We start from the raw sequence: 27,361 nt of genomic DNA, 5'->3' as shown, positions 1-27,361 counted from the left end.
AATAATCTTTCAAAAATCTGCATGTAGTTCCTATATTTATGACTTGGAAAGAACAACTCATGACAGCCAGTTTAAACAAAAATCATAAACATACTTTCTAAAATAGCACATACTTTGATGGTAGTTGTGTTGGGATAGTAATTTTTACATCAAAATAATAAATATTAACAAAATGGTAAATCATATCATAGTAATTAAAATTTTATAAATTAAAGATTAGGAAATAGAAGAATTTAATGAATAGCCTGTGCTACAAATTATATATAGTGATTTTTTACAAATACATCCATGCATGTAGTTTATTAAGAGAATGAATACTATATTTAAATTTATTTGTTAATTTTTCATCATTCTGTAAGACATATTTAAAAATGTCCAATAAATTCAGACTGATAGTTGTATGTAAAATAATATTTAAACAGAGCACTAATTTATTTTAAAAATTTTATTGACTGGAGCCGGTGAGGTGGCGCTAGAGGTAAGGTGTCAGCCTTGCAAGCGCTAGCCAAGGAAGGACTGTGGTTCAATCCCCCAGCTTCCCATATGGTCCCCCCAAGCCAGAGGTGATTTATGAGCAATGAGAGAACAATTGGCCCTTTGTTGCTTCCTTGCTGTATGCATTTAGATTCCCTATATTAGTGAGTCTACTATCTAATTTCAAAGCCCATGAGTTAACTATATATTGTGCTCATAAAATGAATATCCTAAAGAAGCAGTTCAAAGGAAAATTAACTTGAATTACAGCTATAGAGTCGTATATCCATGTATCTCCAATGTCTACCTTTAAATGAAAGCTAGATGATCTTCATATGATGGAGTACCCCTCTCTTAAAGAGAGCTTGTGCCTAACTTTAAACATGAAATATAATAACACACTCATAAAGACAATAAAACATTAATGGCTTATTGCTGAAAGACCTCATACTATGCAGGGCTGTATAATGGCAATCAGTGAAGAGGTGTGTAGTCATGCATTTACCTAAGAACAGGCCCATCTCTCAGACACCCACCTGTGGGGTAGATGTGGGGAATGAATGACCCCATTGGCGTCCAAAGCTGCCCTGGTCACTCTGCCCCTGGGGAATCTGAGGGCAGCCTCCAGTGACACAGACTTGCAGGCTGCCCTAATGCTTTCTCATTAATAGCCTAGAAGATTTCATGTTATGCTGTCTTGGGTTTTAAATTAAATGTCAAATACAATTTGTCACTGAAAATGTGAAGAGTAGAACTGCCTTCAGAGAGGAAAATGTCCGTCCTCTAATTGGCGGCTGCCTAATCCCGAGTAACTGTAGTTAGGGATCATTATCCACTGAACTGTCACACCCGTATGCAGAGGTGGATGTCATTTTGCCTTACACTTGGAACCTCTTGTGAATTGTCGAGATTGGATAGAGAATGGTGGTATTTAGAACAGTGAGACAAACCAACTCCCCTTTCTGTGGTGCTAGTGTTTATGCCCTGGTCTCCCTGCCATTTAGTTTAAAATGTCGGAATTTCAGTGTCAGAAAGTGTAGCAGAACATAACACACTAAGAGTAGTTTATTTCATTTTTCTCCCTCACTAGGAACCATATTAATAATAATGGGACTAATAATAGGATTCTCAGACCTATTTAATGTGTTAGCATTATATCTTTCTGAACTATCTGTATATTAGTGCTAATTATGAGGTATATTTAAGTCTGCAAATGCAGGCTGAAACACAAAGACATCATTTTTACTGCTGGTTTTAATTAGAAACCTCGAGAAACACGTACAATTAAATATGCCCATAAAAATAACAGATACATTCCTCGAATACTAGTCAATTTGTTGCGCCATTAATATCATTCATGTGGCAGTTTTAAAAATGTATTGGAGTAATTCAAGGGGAAAATGGCTAAGAGGAAAATTAGTCGCTCTTAAACCCCCATAACTGTTTCAGAGCGATCTTCACTGTATCTGCAGTGAAAGCTGTCTGGCTGCAGTTGTAGTGTTAGCTGTGGGCTTGGTTCCTCAAGGGCCTTGTTTCTAAAAACAATTTCCTGTATGAAAGTACTCAAACTCAGAATAAAATTCATTTGACTTCAGAATTAGTATTTGGAAAGTTAATGTTTAAACGGCATTTTAGATTACTCTGGACAAGAACTGGGCGCTAAACAGAGTTTAAGTGATTAAGTGTGTCTAAAAGGGGAAAAGAGAAGAGAGGAGGGGAGGGGAGGAGAGGAGGGGAGGAGAAGGGAGGAGAGGAGAGGAGAGGAGAGGAGAGGAGAGGAGAGGAGAGGAGAGGAGAGGGGAGGGGAGGGGAGGGGAGGAGAGGAGAGGGGAAAGGAGGGGAGGAGAGGAGAGGAGAGGAGAGGAGGAGAGGAGAGGAGAGGAGAGGAGAGGGGAGGGGAGGGGAGGAGAGGGGAGGGGAGGGGAGGAGAGGGGAGGGGAGGGGAGGAGAGGAAAGGAGAGGGAGGGGAGGGGAGGGGAGGGGAGGAGAGGAGAGGGAGGGGGGGGAGGGGAGGGGAGGAGAGGAGAGGGAGGGGAGGGGAGGGAGGAGAGGGGAGGGGAGGGGAGGAGAGGGGAGGGGAGGGGGGGGAGGGGAGGGGAGGGGAGGAGAGGAGAGGGGAGGGGAGGGGAGGGGAGGAGAGGGGAGGGGAGGGGAGGAGAGGGGAGGGGAGGGAGGGAGGGGAGGGGAGGAGAGGAGAGGAGAAAGGGAGGTAAAGAGAGAAAGAGAAAGAAAAATATCTGTCTCAAGGCAGGTAGAGTTCAGGGTAGAGGGAAACTGGAACATTTGTGGTGTTGTACTTGAAACAATCATGAACAACTTTGTAACTATGGAAAAATTATATTATAAACAATCATGGAACAAAGATGTTTAAATAAAATTTAAGGACAGCTTAGGACATCTAATGATGCTAATGAAGCAATTTTCTTTTTCATTTCTGTAAAAGACTGATGAGCAGGTTTCCTTTTCCACAAAGCAGGTGAACTTGAAAGAGTGTTTTGGGATGCTGTCTGTGTGATTGCAAAGACAGAATGCTGCAAACTTAAGTATTCAGACAATGGGATGAGCAACACAACCAGTGTCCAACTCATCTCTTTGCTTCACCTTCTTCAGCTTTCTGAATATAATAAGAAAAGTGTTTCACTAACAAAGCATTATTGCACACATGGCTTACTTTAGGTCAATAACCTGCCATTTTGAGGCACAAAGCCCTCATAACCTGCCTTGTACTGCAGCGCCCCCAGACTAAGAACATGATGATGAGGCATATATGTCTGAAGGTCATCCTTGAGACAGTCTAATGATGAGGCATTCTAACTTAATTAGTTTGAAATGAAGTTTTTCAGACCCTTATAGTTATTGCGAAGTGAAACATAATTTTATGTTCCTAGTTAGAATTTCAATGTTATGGAACTGTTTGTAACATAATTTTACAATAAAAATTAAATATCTTTCTTAAAATTAAGACTATAGTATTCTAGTGTTATGATTTTACATTAAGTTGAAACTGACATAATGCTAATTATTTTTTTCTATGGTAGCTCAAATTATAATTGTATTCTATTGTTTTTGAGCTGTTAGTCTACATCAGGGTTCTCAAACTTGCGGCCTGCGGGCTGTTTGCTGTCCTCTGTACAACATTTTGTGGCCCTGCCCTAGAGAAATCTGTTTTTGTTTTGTTTTGTTTTGTTTTAGTTGTTTGGGTCACACACCCCAATTTTCAAGGCTAACTACTGACTTTGCACTGAAGGATCACCCCTGCTGTGCCTCTTGTGGCTCCCAGGTAAATTGAGTTTGAGACCCCAGGTCTACATCATCTCGAAATATTGATAATTTTTTACATGTTTTTTCACTTTACTCTGTGGCAGGAGAGATTACTCAGATGGGCCTGTGACAGTTCTGGGCTTCAGATTCAGTGCAAGGACCTGAGGATGACGAGCTGTTCACACTATGCATGGTGCAATGACCTCACAAGCCACATCAGGAGGTATTTGGGAACTTCCAGTGCTGTGCCCTGAGAAGCTCAAGACTGTGTGGTGTAGGGATAGAATGGGAAACTACTGATGCACAGCCAGCATCAAACCCTTGTACTCTACTTTCTGTCTTTTAACTTTTTGGAAAATTAGGTCTTATTCCTCCAAAAGGATGTTTGCAAACCACTAAGCATTTTCAGCACTCGGTACAATGGCTAAATTCAGGGGTCTCAAAATCGCGGCCCACGGGCCGCAAACAGCCCTCCGTACAACATTTTGTGGCCCTGTCCTAGAGGAATCTTTTTTTGTTTTGTTTTGTTTTAGTTGTTTGGGTCACACCCCCCAATGTTCAAGGCTTACTACTGACTTTGCACTCAAGGATCACCCTGACTTTGCCTCCTGCAGCCCCCAGGTAAATTGAGTTTGAGACCCCTGAATGAGTGGATCAGAAAGAAGTGGTACATCTACACAATGGAATACTTTATAGCTCTAAGGAATGATGCCAACATGCAATTTGCTGCGACATGGATAGAACTGAAAATAGGATATTAAATAAAGTAAGCCAGAAGAAGAATAAATACAAGATGACATCACTTATATGTTATATTTAGAATAATTACATGAATAAATGTATTAACTTAAACGTGGACTGTCAAGAACACCCTAGGCCCCAGAATATAGTGAGGAGAAGGAAAGAAATTGAATGGGGGTAGCGAAAGACACATATGAAATGACAAGAGATTGGGGCTAAGGGGCCCAAGGTGCATTATAGTATTAAGAGATGACAGAACTAATTATCCAAGCTAGAGTCAACAACAATGAAATTATGATACCAAACTTTAACAACCAAACTTTAAAAGCTGACTCATGCTGGCCACTTCAGCAGAGGAATTGTGTCATGGAATGGACTCTGAGAATATTAATACATTTTTTTAAAAATAAGTATAAAATTAGGTCTTAAGTTGAAAAACACAAAGCTATAATAAACATTTATGAAATACTGATTATATTACTTGACTCCTTCATTTGTTCCATTTAATACAATTAAAATATGTGTTTATTTATTATGCTTCTAATCTTTAATTAATGTGTAGGAACTTAAGTGTAAAATAGTTTAACATTTTATACAATATCACATGTAACTATCTAAGATTTAAATTTTGCATGTGTTTTCTATATATATCATCTTTGTGTTATAAATGTCTTCCATGCTATAATTCATTTTTGTCAACTCGTTATATTTTGGGAGACCAGAAGTTAGGGCTTTTGCTTTATATTTGGCTGACCTGGGGTCTATCCTGGCATCCCATATGTTCCCCCTAGTCCTGTGAGGAGTGGGCTCCGATTAGACCAGTAGAGCCAGGAGTAATCCCTGGAGTACCTCCATATGTCCTGAAACAAATAAACCAAAAACTCTATAAAATTTTGAAGGAAACTTGTTCAACATATAGTAATTTTCTGTATTTTCAATTATTTTTCACATTTTTTCCAAAATTTTAAGTATTAAGGTTATTAAGTTAGAATTTGAGGAAGTATGCTCATTTTTATAGCATACATTAAAATATAGGTGTTTTCTCTTCGTTAAATATGTTTCAGTAGTTGCCTAAAGTATATTAAAAGTTGGAGAATTTGCATTGGATAGGTTCTTCGTTTTCCTAAATTAGCTGAAGAATAATGAGACAGTCTCCCAATATCTCTTCTCTGCGTGCTTTAATCCTCAATTGAGGTGTCTTGATTTGATGGATGTTAGGAAAAACAAATTACATAGACAAGGTGTCTTCAGAATAAAATTATTCTGCGTTGGGCAAATCTAAAAGAGTACACATAGAAAGGGGGAAATACTCAAGAAGTAATGGTGATTAAACATTTGCTGAGGTTTCAGCTACCATGATAAAGAAATACAATGTCTGTCTGACAATTACAATAGTATACAATGGATGTTTGACATTAGGATATTTGTATTTGTTTTTTTGTTCACAATTTGATAATAAACACTTGAAATGTATCTATTAGTTGTCTGAAATGCAAGCTACATTGCTGTGTGCCTAAAAAGCAACTATATACAGATGGTTCTTATCTCTTCAAGGTAGAACAAATCTAGATTTCAACCAACTATTATTGCAAAAGCACAGTAAGGCAGTTCTTTAATATTAAAATCAAATATTTTTTTGAAAAAATAGAAGACTTGTACTATTAGAATTTATTTTTTATTATAAGGCTTTATTAAGACTTTGAGACTAAGTAGGTAAAAGGAAGTGTAGTCCTGGAAGTATCATGGACAAAGTAGAAGCACAGAAAGGGTGGAAAGGCAAATATTAGTCGATGATTATAAGTAGTTATGGTGTTAGGTTTCCATCACATTAAATCTGTAGTGGCCTGCACAGAACCTTGATTTCTGATTGGTGTTCATATTTTCAACGTGGAATGAATGAAAATATAGATGATGCCTGGAAGTTTTTTAGTATCTGTTTTTATATATGGAAAGTCAAATTATTGAAGATGTGAAGAGAATTTGATAAATGAATGACACAGTAGGAATTGAATTCTGTAACCTAAGGAGACCCAGTAACTTTATTATTTTTATTTATGTTTCTTTGGGACCGCAGATGACAGTGCTGAGGGCTAACGTCTCAGGAATTACTTCTAGCTGGGGACTGTATTTGGTGCCAGATATGAAAACCAAGATGGCTATGTGCAAGACAAGTGCCCTATCTTCAGTCTCTATTAAGTTTATTTTAAATATCAGGTTTGCTTTTTTATGACTATTGATAATACAATATGTCGGGATCTCACTGCCTCCTTTTTCCTCAAATTTAATTTAGTCATTTTGTCTTACAATATTATTAATGGTGGGGTTTCCTGCATTTATGTTTCATTTCATGAAATATTCCAATACCACACCTGCCATCAAAGTGTCATCTGCAATTTCTCCACCTCTGTCCCAGTGCTCCCCATTCAACTTGCACCATGATCAGCTGCCTAATGAAGGCCAGTTCTTGGTGTCCCTTGTCTGTGGGTGCTTCTTTCCTTCTTTACCATGTTTCTTTGTATCCCACATGAGAGATCATTTTGTGTCTGCCTCTCTCTAGCTTTGCTCAACATGATACTCTTCACCGACATCCATGTGACAGCAGATTGCTTTATTTTCTCCTTTCTTATAGCCTAGTAGCATTTTATTGTATATATGTAATCTACTTATCTGTTCTTAGACACTCAGGATGCTTCCAAATTTTGGCTATTGTGTATAGTGCTTTAGTGAGCTTAGGAGTACAAACATCTTTTCTGTGTAGAATTTTAGGGCCTTTAGGGTGGACATCAAGAAATTGAATTGCTAGGTCATTTGGAAGGTCAGTTTCAAGTTTTTTGAGACATTTCCATGTTGTATCCAAATACATCCCATAAACAATGTATCCCACAAACAATGAATAAGGGTCTCTTTTCCTCTATATCCACACATTTGCAGTTTCTAATCACTGAGGCAAATTTCTACCTAAATTATTAGTTGAAAAGGGAATTCACTAAAGTACACATTCCTTAATCTTTTATTTTTGCAATCCTATGAAATGTTCAGAATATATGATTCTGAAATTAAAGACTAAACTCATTTTCAAACCCTTTGATCTAATAAAAAGAAAAGAATGTGGGTAAATCATCATGCCTGTTTGAGGTTTTAGACTTTTAATCTCTAAAGTTTTAGTATATTTAAGGCAATCAGATTCAAGACAACTCTCCACAACAGTTTGGAAACACTGTGACTTTAGAACAGAGTGAAGAAACTACAGCAGAGGAAGAGTTGAGTTGTGTGAGGACATGGCTTTGCCCAGGAATTGGAATTAGTTTACTTCATTCTTTTTTTTTCCTTTTGGTTTTTGGGTCACACCATCAGTGCTCAGGGGTCACTCCTGGCTCTATGCTCAGAAATCGTTCCTGGCAGGCTTGGGGGACCATATGGGATGCTGGGATTTGAAGCACCGTCCTTCTGCATGCAAGGCAAATCCTTACCTCCATGCTATCTGTCTGGCTCCCAGATTACTTCACTCTTACTAGTAAGAATGTAGCAGCTCAGCTACTCAGTAACTTGCTCAACTTCTTTCTCAGTATTTATTGTGTGAATGGAAAAAAATGCCATAGTAGTCCTTTAATTAAACTTTGAGTTACAGATCCATATACCTGGAATCCCAATACTCTTTTTTATTGGCTGTAATTATTTCATTATATTTTCGTCAACAACATAGAAAACTACACAGATTATTGTCATATTGCTAGTAAAATTTCACCAGGGAGATGTTCAATATTTAACAACAATATAGGAAGTACACTATGAAAATTTTGATTTGGTTTAATTGCGTTTTTAGAGCTCTTTGTCTTTTGTTCGCTCTATTTTTCTTGTTGTTAGAGGATATGAATATTTTAGTCAAAGGATCTAAGATGGAAATGAAGAACAAAGATGTATCTGATTCCTGACAGGCTTACTAGAGATATTTCAAACATTGCCTTTGTCTAGCTACAATTCTCAATGTAGCCTTGTGCTGCAAGCAGACATGTTTAAATGCATTTTAGCCCAGCAGTATTGAGTGCTAGATGAAGATGATGTTTCAAAATGACAATTGTCTATGGAAGTGAGCTAACTTTTAGTAAATCATTAAAATCCAAATTTAAGGAAGGCTCAGCACCATTACCCATATTTTAATTGTATGGGAAGGAGGGCATTGGTGGTGGGAATGTTGCACTGGTGAAGGGAGTATTCTGTTTATGACTGAAACCCAAATACAATCATGCTTGTAATCATGGTGATTAAATAAAGATTTTATATAAAAAAGATTCTTGCTTAAGTGAAATAAAAAGTAGAAATAATATAAGTTTATCCTCTCACACTAAAAATGCAGGCTCTAGAATTCTACCTGCACCATGGTATTTTATAAAGGAATTACTCAAAAATGGAGATTTAAGATTTCTTAGATCTCCTCAATATATACTTGCATTGCTCTATCTGTCGAGGTATTATATCAGCTTTCTTGGAGCCTAACTTGAATACATTAGAAAATGAAGATAGATAGATAGAGATAGATAGATAGTAGATAGATAGATAGATAGATATAGATAGATAGATAAAGAAAAGAAAGAAAGAAAAGAAAGAAAGAAAGAAAGAAGAAAGAAAGAAAGAAAGAAAGAAAGAAGAAGAAAGAAAGAAAGAAGAAAAGAAAGAAAGAAAAGAAAGAAAGAAAGAAAGAGAGAGAAAGAGAGAAAGAAAGAGAGAGAAAGAGAGAAAGAAAGAAAAAGAAAGAAGAAGGAAGGAAGGAAGGAAGGAAGGAAGGAAGGAAGGAAGGAAGGAAGGAAGGAAGGAAGGAAGGAAGGAAGAAAGAGGAAGGAAGGAAGGAAGGAAGAAAGAAAGAAAGAAAGAAAAAGGAAGGAAGGAAGGAAGGAAAGAAGAAAGAAAGAAAGAAAGAAAGAAAGAAAGAAAGAAAGAAAGAAAGAAAGAAAGAAAGAAAGAAAGAAAGAAAGAAAGAAAAAGAAAGAAAGAAGAAGAAAGAAAGAAGAAAGAAAGAAAGAAGAAAGAAAGAAAGAAAGAAAGAAAGAAAGAAAGAAGAAAGAAAGAAAGAAAAAAGAAAGGAAGAAAGGAAGAAAGAGAAAGAAAGAAGAAAAGAAAGAAGAAAGAAAGAAGAAAGATGCCTAACTTTAATATTAGAAAATCACTGCTGTCAGTCTCATACAAAGCATAGAATATTGTGATTTAAATAGTTCAGTGGTATACAGTTCAGTTCCTCCTATCTCTTCAGCTCAACCATGACTAATGGACTAAGCTGAAGCACCGCTCCCTCCAGGAGATAGCAGAAAATGACTGGAGACTACCTGCATTTGATTCGGTGTGCGAGCACCAAATCAAATAACCTGTATGACCCGAGTATAAGCCGAGTTCTCTTATACTCGAGTATATATGGTAGCTATAACATTTACAACTTTTGTGTTTAAGAAAAATTTTCAAAAAAAGAAAGACTCATCATTGCCATTTTATAAAATCATAAATCATTAATCTATTTTAAAATAAGAAAGTTTATTTTACCTTGATTTCAGTAAGTTAATTTTAATCAATTATATTTACAAATGTCCTCTTTTAGATATATGCTAAATATTTAATTTCTCCAATAGTATATAACCAATTTTCTACATCAAAAATTATCTAAATAAGTTTATTATTTCATAAAACTTATATCATTATTGTCCAATAAAATAAAATTAAAGAAAGTATGGAAAAGAGAAAATCTTGCTATTTCAGCAACATGGATGAAACTGAAGAGAGTATAAACGAAAAAAGTAAATGAGAATGGATAGACAAATAGATAAAAGATAGGTAGAAAAATAGATTAGATTAGATATATCTTGCCATCTTCCACTGTTTGGTAAAAAAAGCATTATAAATTCAAAATTATTTTTATAGAGTTAGTTAACTTACTCAGGATGTGGGTTCTGATGTCTTTGACCCCAGTATGCAGTAGCCTGGTTTCATTTCCTTATTCTCACATAATGAGGCCCCTTCACTTAGAACAGGCTTCATGTCTAAAGTGATGACCCTTAAATTATGAAAGACTAAAGCCATTGTGCACTGAGAATATCTTTAAGTCATAATTGCATTTCATGTATCTAATCTACAGTACATCATAACAAACTACCCTATTCTAGCTTACTAATGCCAAGTTATTTTGAGTTTCATCTCCAGTTACTGCTTTTTTCTCTTCACACTAGGAGCTAGAAACAAATGTAGACTTCCTTTGTGCGCGCGCGCACACACACACACACACACACACACACACACACACACACACACACACACACACACTGCAAATAGTTCACCCTCAGAACTTCAAATTCGACTGGATGCTGAACATCACTGATATGTCCTGTAAGAGCACCAGCCTGTGGATTGCAGCCCTGGGAAAGATGGAGATTCACAGTTCTGAGTAAGGCTTCTATGTATATGTAGCTTTCATGCTATTGTACAGTTAGCTACAGTAAGTCAGGGGCAATTTCTAATCATACTCATTTTCAGAACTCATTAAATATATGCAAATGTATCCTTTTTTATATTTTTAATATTCCACACATGAAAGAAAGAATTCTGTAAGATTTGATAAGTGAAATAAGTTTTTTTTTTTTAATCTTTATTTAAGCACCAGGATTACAAGCATGTTTGTAGTTGGGTTTCAGTCATAAATAGATGTGCTCTCTTGAGGCTGGAGAGATAGCACAGTGATAGGGCATTTGCCTCGCAAGCAGCTCACCCAGGACCAACAATGGTTCAAATCCTGGCATCCCATATGGTCCCCATGCCTGCCAGAAGTGATTTCTGAGCGCAGAGCCAGGAGTAACCCCTGAGCACTGCCAGGTGTGACCTCCCAAAAAAAAAAAAACCAAAACCAAAAATAAATAGATGTGTTCTCTTAAATTCTCTAACAACCCTAGACTTAGAAGATGTTTTATTATCAGTAGAAAGTATTTAGCCCTCTGTATGGCAGGAAATAGAGGACTAGGAGTATTTGAGTAGATGCTGATATAGGATGGGGGGGGTCTTAGCTAGATCTCACCATCATCTATGTGAAAATGGGGTGTATTTTTATTCCTCTCTCGTCTATGAATAACTTGCTAAGTATCTGTGTACCTTAACTGTTAGGTTAGGTGGCAGCAGTTTGTTTTTACCATTGTGTTCAAGATAAAATTCAAATTCTTTTGTTTGACTTGTAAACTCTTAAAGGTATGATCCTTTTTGACTCAGTCTTGATTTCCTACTATTCCCTCAGGGAATATTATTCCTACTATTCCCTCAGGGACATTAGTTTAATGTCATGAGTAAAGTTTTCTTTGATGCCTGAATATCCAGACCCATGCTTTAAAAAATACTATTTTTCCTTGGTTAAGCAACTACATAATTCATTTTATTTCATGCTATAATGAGATATTTTGAAATAAAAAATGTATACTGAGGAATGTGTGACTCTTTCCTCGTAAAGATATAACATATATTAGATTTGCAAATGAAAAAATATAATTAGATGAGCTCCAAAATGTTTGAACTAGAGTAGTAAAAGATGTGACAAGATGTGTAGTTTGAATCAAAAGTGGAACTTTATGATTTATAAACCCTGAAAGCTGTGCCTGTGGTAAATTCTGCATAAAATTGTTTTGAATATGTAAATTTCCTTCATAACCAAACAGTGGAGGAGCTAGAATTGGGTAAATTTTTCTGAAAATGTGTCTTTTTATCTACAAAACTAAAAAATTTAGCGTGTTTAATTAAAATATACATCTTATCTCTACCTGCCTTCTGAAATATAAGGACTGCTAAAATTATTTAGTCACTTCTTTCTGATTTATAGACTTTAATTAAACATATTTACATTCTATATTTATAATTTTATTCAATTGAATATTATTATTGTTTTATAAAGATAATTTTTTTGCAAACCATATTTCCTCAAACTCATTCTTTCAGTACAGTGTGCTATTCTAGTCAGGAATCTGCTCTCAGATTGCCCTGTTTTCTCAATAGCTATATCACCTAGACAATTTTCCTAACCACTTTATATGTCTATTGTCTCACTTTCACAAAGAAAATCATAGATTTATTTTCTAGAGTTCAAGGTATTAGATGAATTCCTATGAATAAACCTCTTAGAACAGTTCCTAGATGCAGAAAAGATAACTGTAAAAACCACTCAATGGAAGTATTCAGACAAAGATCACAGGTTATGATGGCACTTCAAAGGAATTTAAAATTATGTTTGTTGCTTAAGATAAGAGTCATATAATGAAGACTGTCATGAGGTTGTTTTAAAAAATTTTTTCCACAAAAATTTTGATAATCAGAAAAAATGTTCTCTTTTCTGTATTGTAACTCTGGCCAAAGAAGAGAGTTAAATTATTTGTTAGATATGCTAGATTTGTGATTTTTTTAAATGATAGGGGATTTAGTACCAATCCCAACTATCAAATAAGAGATCTTATAGTAATGTCCACAGAAATTATTGTGACTTTCCATGAGAGATTAAATAGCCTTGAGATGTACATGTACATTGGAACTACCTTCATTCTTGTAGGAGACTCATTGACAAAAAATTTGCTTCTTTCATGACTATACTATACAATACTAAATTAAGACCTAACTGAAGAATAAATATTTCCTTTTGTTATTAGATTTTTTGTTGGGCCACATCTCACTCTGTTCAGGACTTACTCCCTACTTCGATTATTCCTGTCAGTTACAGAAATTATATTTGTTCCCTGAGATCAAACCCCAGGGCCTGTGTATAAGAACTTTACCTTCTATAGTATCTTTCAAGCCTGGTTTGCTTTATTAATATAGAGATTACCTGGGCTAGAGAGCGAGCACAGTGGGGAGGGTGCTTGCCTTCCATGTGGCTGAGTAGGATTCAATTCTTTGCATTTCATATGGTCTCCTGAGTACCACCAGGAGTACTAAGCACAGTACTGACTACAGACCCTGGAATACCCTCTGTAAACCACTATATGTGACTCCAAAACAGAACTAAACAAATATAATGAGATAACCTGAACAGTTAATCTATTCTGAAGAATCATTTTCCCAGAGCAGTTACATTTTCAGCATCATCCCATACAGCATACTTACTTCCCAATGTGATTAGTTGAGGCAAAGGATGTGTGAAAACTGAGAATTTACATTTGTTTGTTACAGGTATTTGTATTTACATTAGTCAAAGTCCTACAGGAAGTCTATGCTAAAAAAATTAACCTATGACATTTTTTTTCAGAATAAAGGAAACAAAGGATGTTAATGTGCTGTGTAGGTGATCCTCATAATAGGGCAATAGACAATTGTGTAAAATATTTATAAAAATCTTTATTTCCTTTAGGAAATAGTGAAAGATGCTGAGAGAAATAATTCACTACAGAAGGGAAATATAATGCAGTACATATAATCACAGGAGTTATAAACAAAGGCAGTTGACATTAATAATTAAAGGAGAAAAGATTCCTGTAGAGCTTCAGATGAGCTACAGGCACAATGTGTAAAATCACTTGGCCAACTGATCATTAATTATATTCTAGACCAGTATAAATTAATGTAACTAGTTCTTCTATCCTACTTTTCTAGTCCAATCATTTGTCTAATGTAATAAATGTAGCTATTATCCAGGCCCCGTAAGGAAAACGGTCCTCTTCCCCATTAGATCCTGATGTTTTTGTTATCTGTAAGAGAGTATGCAATATAAATGTGATAGGGAACTTTATCACTTCTCCAATGTCCTTGGGTGTATGTTAAATAAATTCTAATGGAAATTTTATTATGGCTGTCAATATCCAAGAATGCATTAATCTGACCTTTGCATTAGTAGCTGGTAATCATTTTATTAGATCCTTTGAGATTTTATTTCTCTATTTGCTGCTTGGCTTGTGTTCTCTGTCTTTGAACACTGTTCTCTCTCTATTACTAGGGCCTTCTTTATGCAGAATCTTTGAAGTGCTGAGCTCACTGGGCCACCTGAGAGAGAGCCTGGGCCCCAGCATGGCTTCCTCCTGGGAACTACTTATGCTTCTTTTTGTCGCAGGATGTCTCTCAGGTAAGAAGCCTCTCTTTTGGGTCAAATAACAGAAATATATAAGTAACTTTAACATAAAACTCTATATTTATTTAAATTTATGTTGATATGCATACTTCCTAAAACATAAAAAACTTAAACCTCTATGAGTATTGAAGTCATATACTAGACAATAAAATACTTGAAATTACTATGGAAATGTATTTTAAGATAATTATCTCCTTTTAGAATATTTGATTTATATATATATGCAGTGTGCATATATATTTGCATGCATATATACTTTTTATGTGAATACACACTGTTTTGAATATATATTTTTTAATATCTTGAATCTAAAATAGAATCTTTCATTATTGCAAAAGTTTATTTTTGAGTAATAATATCATGATGCTAAAACTTAATATTATATGTGTTTTTGCTTTTTTTAAGAATGTCTACATAATAAATAATAGTGCTGACTTAAGTTATTTTATGCATGATGTTTATAACTAAACCTTAATGGATCCCATTAACTACGAAGTATTTGTAGCAAAATATTCAGTGTTATTTGTGTCTGCTGAAAAAAATAGTTTCTAGAAAAATAAACAGGCATTACAAGAGGCATGAAAAATAGTATGAGATTTCTAGAAAGTGTTGGTAGAGACATCTATGAATCTGTAAATAAAAAATATGAATTGTTTCAAAGACAGAAAGCAAACCAAAAAGCCAATCAGTAACTATTATGAACACTTGAAATGTCTTCAAGCATTTTATCTTAGGTTTTCTTCCTGATTTCTATTACCAATGTACCTGCTAATCTGGACTCTTCTCTTGCTTTCTCAATGTAATGCTCTCTTGAATTCAGAAACTAATGGAAAAGAATGGCTCTAGAGCTAGAAGAAGAAATTAAAAAGTCAGACAATTATTATTTCAGGTAAACTCTGAGCAATTATCTTTGTTCTAGAATGGCCCATACATTATTTTTATTTCACTTTAATTAACATATTAGTCTCAGTGGTTTTATTTATTAATCGGACAAGGTTAGACAGAATGGGGACAGTAATCTAAAATAACCAAAGTTTATTTTTTTATACTGACCTGAAACCATCCACCTGAATAAAAAAATCTTTTTGAGTGATATCATATTGTGACTTGAAAAAGATATGTACTCATACTCTTTTTATATAGATTTCATTATCTCTAGCTGATAAGGGAATCAGATGTTATGTATTTCTGTGGGAAATAAATAAAATATTAGAAGATAATCCTAATGAGGTATAATTGGAAGATGAGCTACTATTAAGTCCATTTATTAAGATCATATATATATATATTATTATTTTAAAACAGTTGATTTTCTTCTCTGCTGTAGATATTTGTTTAAAATAAAATATATTAGATACTTGAAAGGATCTGTTAACAAAGTTAGTTAATTAAATTAAAAATGGTCTTTAACCATCATCTTTCTATTTTATTGAATTACTCTGTGGTGTATTCCCTATTCTGCTTTGTTTAATTGGTTGGACATCCAATATTAACTTCACTATATTCTTATTTGGTGTTTTGTTCTTCAGTTTTCTCTGGTTATTGCCTTCATTTGTCTGGATTTCATTATAGCACCTATTTGGAATGCTGAGCTGATAACTAGTACTGAAAGTTAGGGTAATTAAGCTATAGATTATGAGCATAATTTTTTTGTTCCTGCTACTGTGAGCCAGAATCAAATGATTGACGAAGTAAAAGAATATCCAGGCTTTATTCCATATTCTTTTCTTTTTTTAAATTTTAATGGATAGTTTATCTTGGCTTTGCTTAACTCATATTGCAGAAGAAATCTTACACCATCCTGTATCTGACAGTTTTCTATTAAAAGCAAAAGGAGTGATTGAAAGTTTTAACAGAAATGTGTAGGATAATATTAAATATGAGTCATAATTTATAAACAGTGAGATACTACCACCCATCTTAGAAAGGTTAAGAAACAAGAAAAATATGTTCTTTAGGATCAGCTCAGTGGTCCTTTTGATTCTTGCATACTCAACTGTTCTTAGCAGCCTGAGGATTCGGGAACAGGGGACAGGAAGACATGTGGTTGATACTTTGAACCTCGCTCAGTGTTGGTGTTGAACTGCTATGAGCGAAGGCAATGTCAATAATTTGTTGATATCTCTTACAATTCAGTAGTTAGCTTAGTCTCTTCCATTATCATTCCATAGTTCCCAGGAACACCAAGAGAAAGGTCAATACCCATCTTGTAAGTTTATTTCAAATTTGTGTCATGTTGGCAATGTCTCATGAACCTACCAGGGGTCTCAAACTCAATTTACCTGGGGCCGCAGGAGGCAAAGTCGGGGTGATCCTTGAGTGCAAAGTCAGTAGTAAGCCTTGAACATTGGGGGGTGTGACCCAAACAACTAAAACAAAACAAAACAAAAAAAGATTCCTCTAGGGCAGGACCACAAAATGTTGTACAGAGGGCCGTTTGTGGCCTGTGGGCCTTGAGTTTGAGACCCCTGTCAGGGGTAGAAAACTACCCTCAATATCTTAAGGGAGAAGCTGAAAAAGTACAGCACAGAGAAATGCAGAGCAGTCCTGTTGCCTGTGGACACTGTCACGTGTACCAAATGTTTGGGACTGGTATATTTGGCAAAAAAAAATAATGAGACTTGGGGCTTCTTTGGTCTCTGGCAACCACATGCTAACTGTGCCTTTATGAATTTGGCTGTTTTAGATTTTGCAAATATGTGATATATTGTAAAAGTTGTAGAGAGTAGATACTGTTTTAAGTGTATTTATCACAAATAAGTAGCCATAAAAAGGATAGCAGTGATAAAAAAATAAATATATAAATATGGCAGGAGAAAGCTTTTGGGGGTGATGTGTATATTTAAGATAGAAATTATAGTAATGGCTCTATGGACATTTATGGATATGGATAATTCAGTGTGTCTTTTGTGATATGACATTGCAAACCATGACTCCTTAAGCTGGTTTAAAGAGTGCTTACAGCAATGAGAAATCACTGTGTTCTGTGTTGAACTTTATCACATATTTATATCTATGATAGCAGAAAAATGTTTTATTTGTAAGAAAACAGTTTTTCTCTATATTTTAGTTTTGTATACCAAAAGAATGGAAAAGCTGTGACCTCTCCTCACTCAGTAAACTTAAAACAAACTTTAAGAAAGAATAAAAATGAAATAAATTTGACTATTAAATTAATAAACTTCAATTAAGTTTAAGCCTCTCATTGATATTATGTGTGAAATTGAGGCTCTAATCATAATTTGAATAGCCTAGTTAATCAATGTACGTATGAATATATTAGCACTTCAACTTCTACTGTGCAAATTTTATGCTGTTGCTCTCTTTGAAAATGATTCTCAGGGACAAGCAGATTGGGCAGGGGCCAAGGCATATGCCTTGCATGAGTCTGCCTAGGCAAGCACGTGGCCTTCTAGGCATCACTGGGCGTGACTGCTGGGAGGGAGGACTGGTGGTTCTACCGGGCTATTACAAGCCATGCACTTTGCCCCATTAGGCCTCAGTAGCAAACCATAAACTTGATTGTCCAAGTCACAGTGGGAGTGGGCCAGGCCCTCTGAGAACAGCTTGGGCAGCCATTTCTCAAAAAAAAAAAAAAAAAAAAAAAGATTCTTTAAGGATATATTTTTTTATATTTTCCTTCAAACAGAATAGAAATTGGGAGGAAACAATATAGTTTAGGATGTATTGCCTTTGAATTCATAAGCAACTTTCTGACCTTCCTTGACACTTTTCTTTCAATCTGTTTAAAAACATGAACAATAACACAAGGCTAAAGGGGCACAGGAGTACCTTCTCACTTCTGCAGTGAATGTTGTCCCATAATTAACTTTTCATGTATGCTAATAAATGTTCTCATTTCTTTGAAAAAACTTAATGGTTAGAGACACGAATTGCAATATTAAAATAATTAAAATAATATTTAAAATAAATGATATTTATTAAAATAATATTAAATGATATTAAAATATCCATAATTTGGGATCAGAGAAGTCAGGCAGCAGGTTAGGACACTTACCCTATATTTGGCTCACTCGGGTTCCATCCTCTGTATTTCACATGGTCACCTTGGGTGGTCCCTGAGTGCAGTCAGGAGTAGTCCCTGAGCATAATTGGGTGCTGCTTGAAAACCATAATCAAATAAATAAAAATAGTTGTCTTTTAATAAAATGTAACTTAAACCTGATTAAACACTGTGATTAGGACACTTTGTGACTGTGGAAAATGTCATGAAGACATTATTAGTCTGGATTATTAGAATAGGCTCTACAGCAATGTTTAATAGGTTCATTAACATATTGTCATTTGGTTGGAGGTTTTGAAATTCTTCAGTTCTCTTTCAGCATAATAAATTTGATAACTACCACAATCATTTATATATTCCTTCCATTTTTTCTAAACTATTAAAGAACACATTTCCCAAGGTAATTTTATAAATCTAAGAATATCACATGAAATTTATTTTAAAATAAATGATTTAAATAAATAAATGTATTATTTAATTTTATTTTATTACTTTTATTTACATACATAAATAAAAATTTTTAAAGAAGGAATGTATGATTTGGCTATTGTTGGTTCAATTCCTCATGCTGGGACATATAATTTTTCCTCACTCAGAAGTAAGTGCAAGGAGGGTCTTTCACAGCCTAGAGTCACCTACATAGTCCCTAGAGACAATAAGAAGGCCCTCCAGTGAAAAGCTTTCACCATGTCAGATGCCTTTAATATAAGAGCAGTGAAGAAATTCTGTTTTTAGAGCTACACATACCTCTTTGTTACCCACATATGTCTGCTCATTTTCCCTGGATTAAGCAGAATCAATTTAAAAACAACAAAAAGGCTAATACTCTACTTTGACACCATTCTGCACCCTTGAGTTAAGTCTGTTTTCTTGGAAAGGTGACAGTTGGTGCCTTTTGCCAAGAGGGTGGTAAACTATTAAGGAGAGAATACCTATCATTGATAATCTTGTATAAACCTTTCCTAGTCTTGGTGGCAGTGTGGTAAAGAACACACACTCTCACTGCCAACTAGTGCTACCTACGAGCCTTAGAGGACAATGGAAGCAGACATGTTACTAAAATAGGAGTTTGGTCATATTCAGTTTTCTCTACTGCTGCAGGGGTCAAGAAATGGATTATGTTCTTGAAGTTAGATGTGTTCATGGTTCTGGTCTCTCCCAGGAACATAATGCCCATGGGCACTGGCCAGTGCAGGAATACAATGAATGCAAATGACTTTCAGCTGTGCAAAGGTGGCATTGTGAAGACAGTCAAGGGCAATTTAATTTCTCCTTGGCAGCAGGGAAAGGAGTATTCAGTGAATCTAAGATATATAATTTGTTAGTTTTGTCTTAAAAGCTAAGAAAGTGTTAGAAGATCTCTGTGCTCATCACATGTTTTTATAGTGAACAAAACTGAAACCATTAAGCAAAACCAGAAGTTAACCAGATTTAGTATTCTAGAGAAATTAGAGTAGGTTTGTTTTCTGAATGTTTTGTAAATCAAAGAGAATTAACTAATTTATTAGGTCAGCTATGTGTTCTTTTTCTTAAATATTAAAATATTATTGAGCAAGCAATAGTTATTCAAAAGGTATATAGATACAAAAGTTCACGTAACTTAGTGTATGAATCTCTAGTTATTTGCTTTTAAAACCAGATTGGCTCTTACTGGCACAGTTATTTTCAATAGGAAATTAAAGATAAAATTAATCATGATTTTCTTGTTCTTCTAAGACAATGCTCAGCTCAGGTATTCATGTCATGTCAGTTTCCTACAAGAACTGATGTACAAATGTTCACAATGATCATTTTTTAATAAAGGATAGATTTCTACCACAGTAATAGTACCATGAAATAGCAATTCATGTAATTGCTGTATTTACCACCATGTGTTTCTGGATGCTTCCCTGTGTTAACTTGAGTACTGTGTTAACAAAAAAGCACCATTGTATCTTTCACTGCTTCAAATTCAGTCTTTCATTTGGAATGGAGAGATGGGCATTAATTGATCATTTCAGTAATCTTGGATACAACTAAGATGCAGTAAAAAAAGAAAGCATAGTAACATATTCTACTTTACTTACATAGAAATAAATATTTTCAGAATTCAAATACTAAAAAAGGCATCTAGTTCACTGTGTATATGTCATTAATTGTGAGCCTGAGAAAGTATTGAATGCTATTTATCAGGGGTCTCAAACTTGTGGCCCACGGGCCATTTGTGGCCCTCGTACAACATTTTGTGGCCTGCGGCCTGCCTTCAAATATCGCAGTATTCACGATTATTTGCTTACCGAATAATCGCAATAAGAAAGGCATTAGTAAGAAAAAAATCGCATTAAAATTCGCATACCCCGAGCAGTTCTGTTTGGAGTATGCAGATGTTTAATGCAATGTTTTGTGTTTTTTTCTTACTAATGCGATTATTTATTTATTTATTTATTTATGGGTTTTGGACCACACCCGTTTGACACTCAGGGGTTACTCTTGGCTATGCACTCAGAAATCGCCCCTGGCTTGGGGGGACGAATATTCGGTAAGCAAATAATCGCGAATACTTTGCACCTAGCGCAAACGTCATTTCTGCTACTCCTGCCTGCTGTCCCTTGCATTTTCAGAGGCCTAAGGGAGAGAAGTTTATTAAAGAATTATATTTTGTCATACCTTCATCATGACTTCATCAAAGCCTGCAGTGAAGAAAAAGATTAATGTCGAGCACAGACAATTCAAGAAAAGTGGGAGATGCAGTATTTCTTTGTTGAGCACAGGGGCATCCCCACGTCTTATTTGCTCAGAGAAAGTTGCAGTGCACAAGGAATACAACTTGAAACGCCATTATTCAACTAAACATGCTGAGGAATGTGTAAAATATCAAAGAAATGAGAAAGCCAAGTGGGTTGCCAGTCTTAAAGCATGTCTAATGAGGCAACAAGATTTCTTCAAGAAAGCAACCAAAGAGAATGTCGCATCAGTCAAAGCTAGTTACATGGTTAGTGAGGTGATTGCTAAGGCAGGAAAACCATTCACAGAAGGAGAGTTTGTTTAAAAAAAAATGCATGTTACAGGCTGCAGGTATTATTTGTCTGGAAAAGAAAGGTCAGTTTAGCAAAATCAGCCTTTCTGCCAATACTGTGGCAGAGTGCATTTCTGACACGTCAAATGACATTTATTATCAACTGTGTGAGAAGCCAAATCTTTTGATGCATACTCAGTTACTCTTGATGAGGGCACAGATATAACAGACACTGCACAGCTCACAATTTATGTCCATTGTGTTGGTTGCAATTTTGAATTGAGAGAGGAGCTGCTCACAATAATTCCAATGCATGGCCAGACCACTGCTAATGAGATATTCCGGCATCTGTATGATGCCATTGAGAATGCAGGTTTTCCATGGAGGAGGTTTGTTGGAATAATAACCGATGGAGTGCCATCGATGACAGGGAGGAAAAATGGACTGGTGGCACTTGTTCAAAAAAAACTTGAAGAGGAGGGTGTAGAGAAGGCCATTGCTCTTCACTGCATTATCCATCAGCAGGCCCTTTGCAGTAAATGCCTGCCATATGACAATGTGATATCTGTTGTTGTGAACTGCATCAACCAAATCAGATCCAGGGGCTTAAAGCAGAGGAGGCTCCGTGCTTAGAGGAAATGGAGTCAGAATATGGAGATGTGCTCTGTTTCACCGAGGTACGTTGGTTCAGCAGGGGAAATGTCCTGAAAAGAATTTTTGAGTTGAGAGAAGAAGTGAAAGCCTTCATGGAGAGGGATGGGAATGCTGTTTCTGAGTTGAGTGATCACAAATGGCTCATGGACTTAGCTTTTCTTGTTGACATCACACATAAGCTGAATGTACTAACCAAGATGTTACAAGGCCCAGGGCAGCTTATCAGTGCTGCCTATGACAACATGAGAGCACTCTCCACAAAACTTGTGTTATGGAAATCCCAGCTCTCTCAGACAAACCTTTGCCATTTCCCAGCATGCAAGGAACTTGTGGATGCAGGCATACCATTCAGTGGTGAGAAATATGTTGATGCTATTTTTAAACTAGAGCAGGAATTTGATCAAAGATTTGCAGACTTCAAAAAGCACAGAGCCACTTTCCAAATTTTTATGGACCTCTTTTCCTTTGATGTCCAAGATGCCCCTCCTGTGCTTCAAATGGAGCTCATTGACCTGCAATGCAACTCTGATCTCAAAGCCAAGTTCAGGGAGATTAGTGGAAAAGCAGACAAGCATGGGTAATTTTTTTAAATTTCTTTTTTATTAATTTTTTATTTTGAATTATGAGAACAAAAGATGCAAAGAAAGAGGACAAGGTAAAGTTACAGTGGAAGGACAATTACCCATAACATAATTCTCAGAAGAAGTCTTCTTGCAGATATCTTAACTTTGAACTTTCAGCCAAAGAACATTAAGATAAAACAGATTCCATGTACAATTACTTTGTCCCTCAAGTCCCCAGATTGTAACACATACTATTTCTTAACAGCACACAAGGTAATCTAAAGCCATAAAACTTACGTAACTCCTTAAATATTAGAGGCATAGTATTTTTTACATTTCCATGTACATGCATATTAGCTTAAGTTAACCTTAAATTTAAAGTGGGTATTTTTTTAAGGATTAGAGTCAAAGGAGCACAGTAAAAACGGTGTTAGAGTGGCAATTGTTGTTTGCATAGGCCCACCAAAATATGAGAGGCATGGAAAGGAATAACCTTGGCCTAAATACAAAGAGATCCTACCCCTGAAGTTTTCTGGCAGAAGACCAACTCTAGGCTTCAGGCAAGTTATCGTCCAATCCAAGACATTGTCCGTAGTGCCAACACACTTTTCACACAGTCTTTGTTGTTGGTATCTGTATCTGTTGTTTCTGTATTAAAGATCCTGAAATCTACATATCCTACATTGAAGTCATGATGTGGAGCGTCTTCTCGTTTCCCTCACCATTAAAGGGCAATGCAGGAAGCCCTGTCCTGTAAGCAGGTCATTGTTTTTAAGTCTTATCAGTGTTAAGGGAAGTCTTTTTTGAGCAGGTCGATGTCTGAGCAGTGGTAGGGTCTTCCATGATAAAGGATTGCTTCCAGGTGATGCTATAGACAAACCTCACAATTAAGGGGCAATACAGCCAGCCTGTATTGTTTGTTTGTTTGTTGTTTGTTTGTTGTTGGTATCTGTATCTGTTGTTTCTGTATTAAAGATCCTGAAATCTACATATCCTACATTGAAGTCATGATGTGGAACGTTTTCTCATTTCCCTCACCATTAAAGGGCAATGCAGGAAGCCCTGTCCAGTAAGCAGGTCATTGTTCTTGTTAAGTCTTCTCAGTGATAAGAGAAGTCTCTTTTGAGTAGATCGATGTCAGAGCAGCTGTAGGGTCTTCCCTGGTAGAGGAATACCTCCAGGTTATGTTATATACAACCTTGGATGTTTTGTAGATGTCTTCTCTAGATCAGCGGTGAATGGAGAATGCCCATTCTTCTGAGGTCTGTGCCAGGTCTTTATGTCAATATTCAGGGTGTAAGGTCCCATTGCACTACAAGATTTGTGTGTTCCCATCTCTATTAGATAAGAACTTATTGGTATGTATAGTATTTTCCCATTTTAGTGTGCCTTAGCAAACAAGAAATAAAGCCACGTGGCGCTATCAGAGTATATGGGGGCGTAAGAACATTTCCAACAATACCCATGACTTGGTTCAAACATAAGCATTAAACTGAGGGATTCTTTCACACCAAATTCCATATTGAGCAATTCACAAAGAGAAGATAAAAAAAATGGGGGGGGGTCGTCACTGTATAAGAAAATATTCAGCGGGGCCGGAGAGATAGCATGGAGGTAAGGCGTTTGCCTCTCATGCAAAAGGTCATCGGTTCGAATCCCGGCATCCCATATGGTCCCCCGTGCTCGCCAGGAGCGACTTCTGAGCATGGAGCCAGGAGTAACTCCTGAGCACTGCCGGGTGAGACCCAAAAACCGAAAAAAAAAAAAAAAAAGAAAAGAAAATATTCAGCAAAAGTTATAGCTGTCAAAGAAAACACCCATAAAATGTTGAAAAGACATAAGTGTCCTTTTTATGCCTTTTAAAATGGGTGGGTGTTAACTCCAGGGCACCACTTTGGTCTGTGACTTAGGACTCTACAGTACTTAAGTTAGAAAGGGTAAATGAGGAGTAATGATGATAGGAGTTAAGGAAGTTAAAGAGAAATATGATCTTTTGAAGGGGTATGCAAAAGGGCAGAGTACAAAATGAACATTCTGTATACATAAAAACATAATTCAATGATTGTGAGTACTATTAATGTTTCTTGTGCATGCCGGGGCAGTAGCCCCCTCACGATTTTGAAAATATAGACTGGAAAGAGATTACCAGTGACTTCAAGAAGCTGGGAGGCCAGAAGTTCAGAGCCCCACCCAGACCCTCCCTAAGGAGCTGAATGGATAATGGGGAAAAGCCTAGGGTACCTTCAAGCTCCACCAAGGGGCCCAACTCACCGGCTTGCCCAGGCACGTGGCCCGGGGAAGCCCTGGAGATCTGGAGCAAGGCGGAAGAGGGGTGCTGGGGTTACCCAAGTTCCGCACCCCCCCCCCGGCCTGATTAAGAAGGCCTCCGGCATGGCGGGGGCCTGCCGAACCCCATACTGCTAGACTCCCTGTTCCCAGGAAGGAGAGAGGTCCTTCAAGAAGCTGGGAGGCCAGAAGTTCAGAGCCCCACCCAGACCCTCCCTAAGGAGCTGAATGGATAATGGGGGAAAGCCTAGGGTACCTTCAAGTTCCACCAAGGGGCCCAACTCACCGGCTTGCCCAGGCACATGGCCCAGGGAAGGCATGGGCAATTTTTATGAGAATTGCCCCCAAGCTTCCCTGAGCTTTCCCAAATGTTTAAGCACACCATGTGCTTTTTTGGGAGCACATATTTGTAGGAAAAGTTTTTCTCCATATTGAACTTCAGTAAGTCAAAGTACAGGTCTAGACTTAATGGTGATCATCTTCAAGCCATACTGAGGGTCTCAACTGCTTCCTCTCTAGAGCCAAATGTGGTTCAGATTTGTGAGCAGTGCTGTCAAGTCTCTGGCAGTAAGGAATAGGCAAAAGATGCCATGTTCAGAAGAACTGTTCATGATCAATGTTCTATTTATGTTCAGAAGAAATAATTAAAACTGTTAATAATGGCGTTTGAGGCTTTTTTATTTGTATAACCCCTTTATGTGGCCCTCCCTTACCCTGACTTTGCCTCCTGCGGTCCCCGGGTAAATTGAGTTTGAGATCCCTGCTATATATTGTTTTCTATACATTTTATTTCTTTGGAAAAATATTATTTTGTTAATACACTATCAGCTTCATTGTAGATTTTTTGAAACTGTCAGTTTCTTCGTTTTGTCATATTTATTTGTTATAGTGTCACTGCTATCATTATTTTAAGTACCTTTTATTCTAACTGTCATAGTAAGCTTAGTACTTACATTTATGATGTGTTTTCTGACCATGGATTCACTCTGCATTTTAGACTATGCTGGAGTTGTCCAAATGGTCCAGATTAGAGATAAATATGGCTTGAAGTGATGATCTTTTCCCATTTTTGTACTTGCATAATTTGCAATTATGATTATATATGCTTAAATTAAAAATATAAGACCATCTGCTCTCCAAAAACAGACAATGCTAGTTCTTTTGGATATTTCATATAAGATCTTGCATAACACTATATAAAATGTGAATAGCAACTTTTTATTGGAAAAAGTAAATAATCACTTATATTCTTGTACAGTGATACTTAAGCTTTATTTTTTGTTATTTTTATTCAGAACATAAAAAATATTGAATGACTTCATATTCTCTAACGTTATAATTCTGATAGTTTTCTATATCAAGAACTAACTGACCTTCCTTTGCTATCCTAAAATCTAGAGCTAGAGGAGTAGCAATTAGAGATTTATGAAAACCTCTAATAACATTAAAAAAGGAAAGGAGAGAGGGAAAACAGGTGGTATGGGGTAGAGAGAGAGATAGAAACAGGAAGGACAAGTCAGAAGGCCTCTGTGGAGAAAGAGTATATGACAAAAAAAGTAATTAAAAATGAAATAAAGACAGCAAGAATGATCTCAACCTATTTAAAGAAAAGAAAATAACATGTTAAAAATTGTGCTAGATACTGTAGAGAAAATTCTAGAATATAAAGGGGTAGAAAGGTAATTCAACAAAAATGACACTGAATTCAGTCCCTGGGACAAAAGCAACAGACAAATTTAAACAGAGAATATGATCTCCAATACTCTGGAAAAATAAGAATGAGCAACAGTGGTTAGATGTTGTGACTCTTGTTGGCTATTTATTAACTGTATGATGAGTCAACGGTTGTTTGTGCTTACCAAAATAAGAAACAAACAATCTTCAACAAGTCTCGACAATGTTTGGAACATGCAAGAGTTTAGATCTGGGGGCTGGAGCCATGAAACAGTAGGTAGGGCATTTACCTTGCACAGGCTGACTAAGGTTTGATTCCTGGCATTCCATATAATCCCCAAAGCTGTGATTCCTGAATGCAGATCCTGGAAATAACTCCTGATAAATGCCAGCTGTCATCAAAAAAACAAAATCAAACTAAACACACACAAAAAAAGCCAACAAAAGTTTAGATCTATTTTGCATTTGCTATGATAACAATGAATGTGGTTTTAGTTCAGTACCAGGCTTAAAAATATGTCAAAAATATAGATACACAAGAAATATATTTAGTAAGGAAAGCAAAGGAATAAGAAAAACTTGCAATTATGTTAATAGAAATCACAGCAGGAACTGAAGATAAG

General features: G+C 36.2%; 1 protein-coding gene across 1 annotated transcript in view; it reads left to right on the top strand.

Annotated features, from left to right (window-relative positions):
• CNTN5 (contactin 5) overlaps window positions 1–27,361 on the top strand; it is a 636,787-nt gene that overhangs the window by 97,041 nt on the left and 512,385 nt on the right. Inside the window, exon 2 of the mRNA XM_049778604.1 lies at window positions 14,411–14,536. Coding sequence (XP_049634561.1) covers window positions 14,411–14,536 — 126 coding nt within the window. The remainder of the gene's footprint in view (window positions 1–14,410; window positions 14,537–27,361) is intronic.

The sequence above is a fragment of the Suncus etruscus genome, chromosome 8, assembly GCF_024139225.1.
Source record: "Suncus etruscus isolate mSunEtr1 chromosome 8, mSunEtr1.pri.cur, whole genome shotgun sequence".
NCBI lineage: Eukaryota > Metazoa > Chordata > Mammalia > Eulipotyphla > Soricidae > Suncus > Suncus etruscus.
This window is presented reverse-complemented; position numbering and strand designations above follow the sequence as displayed.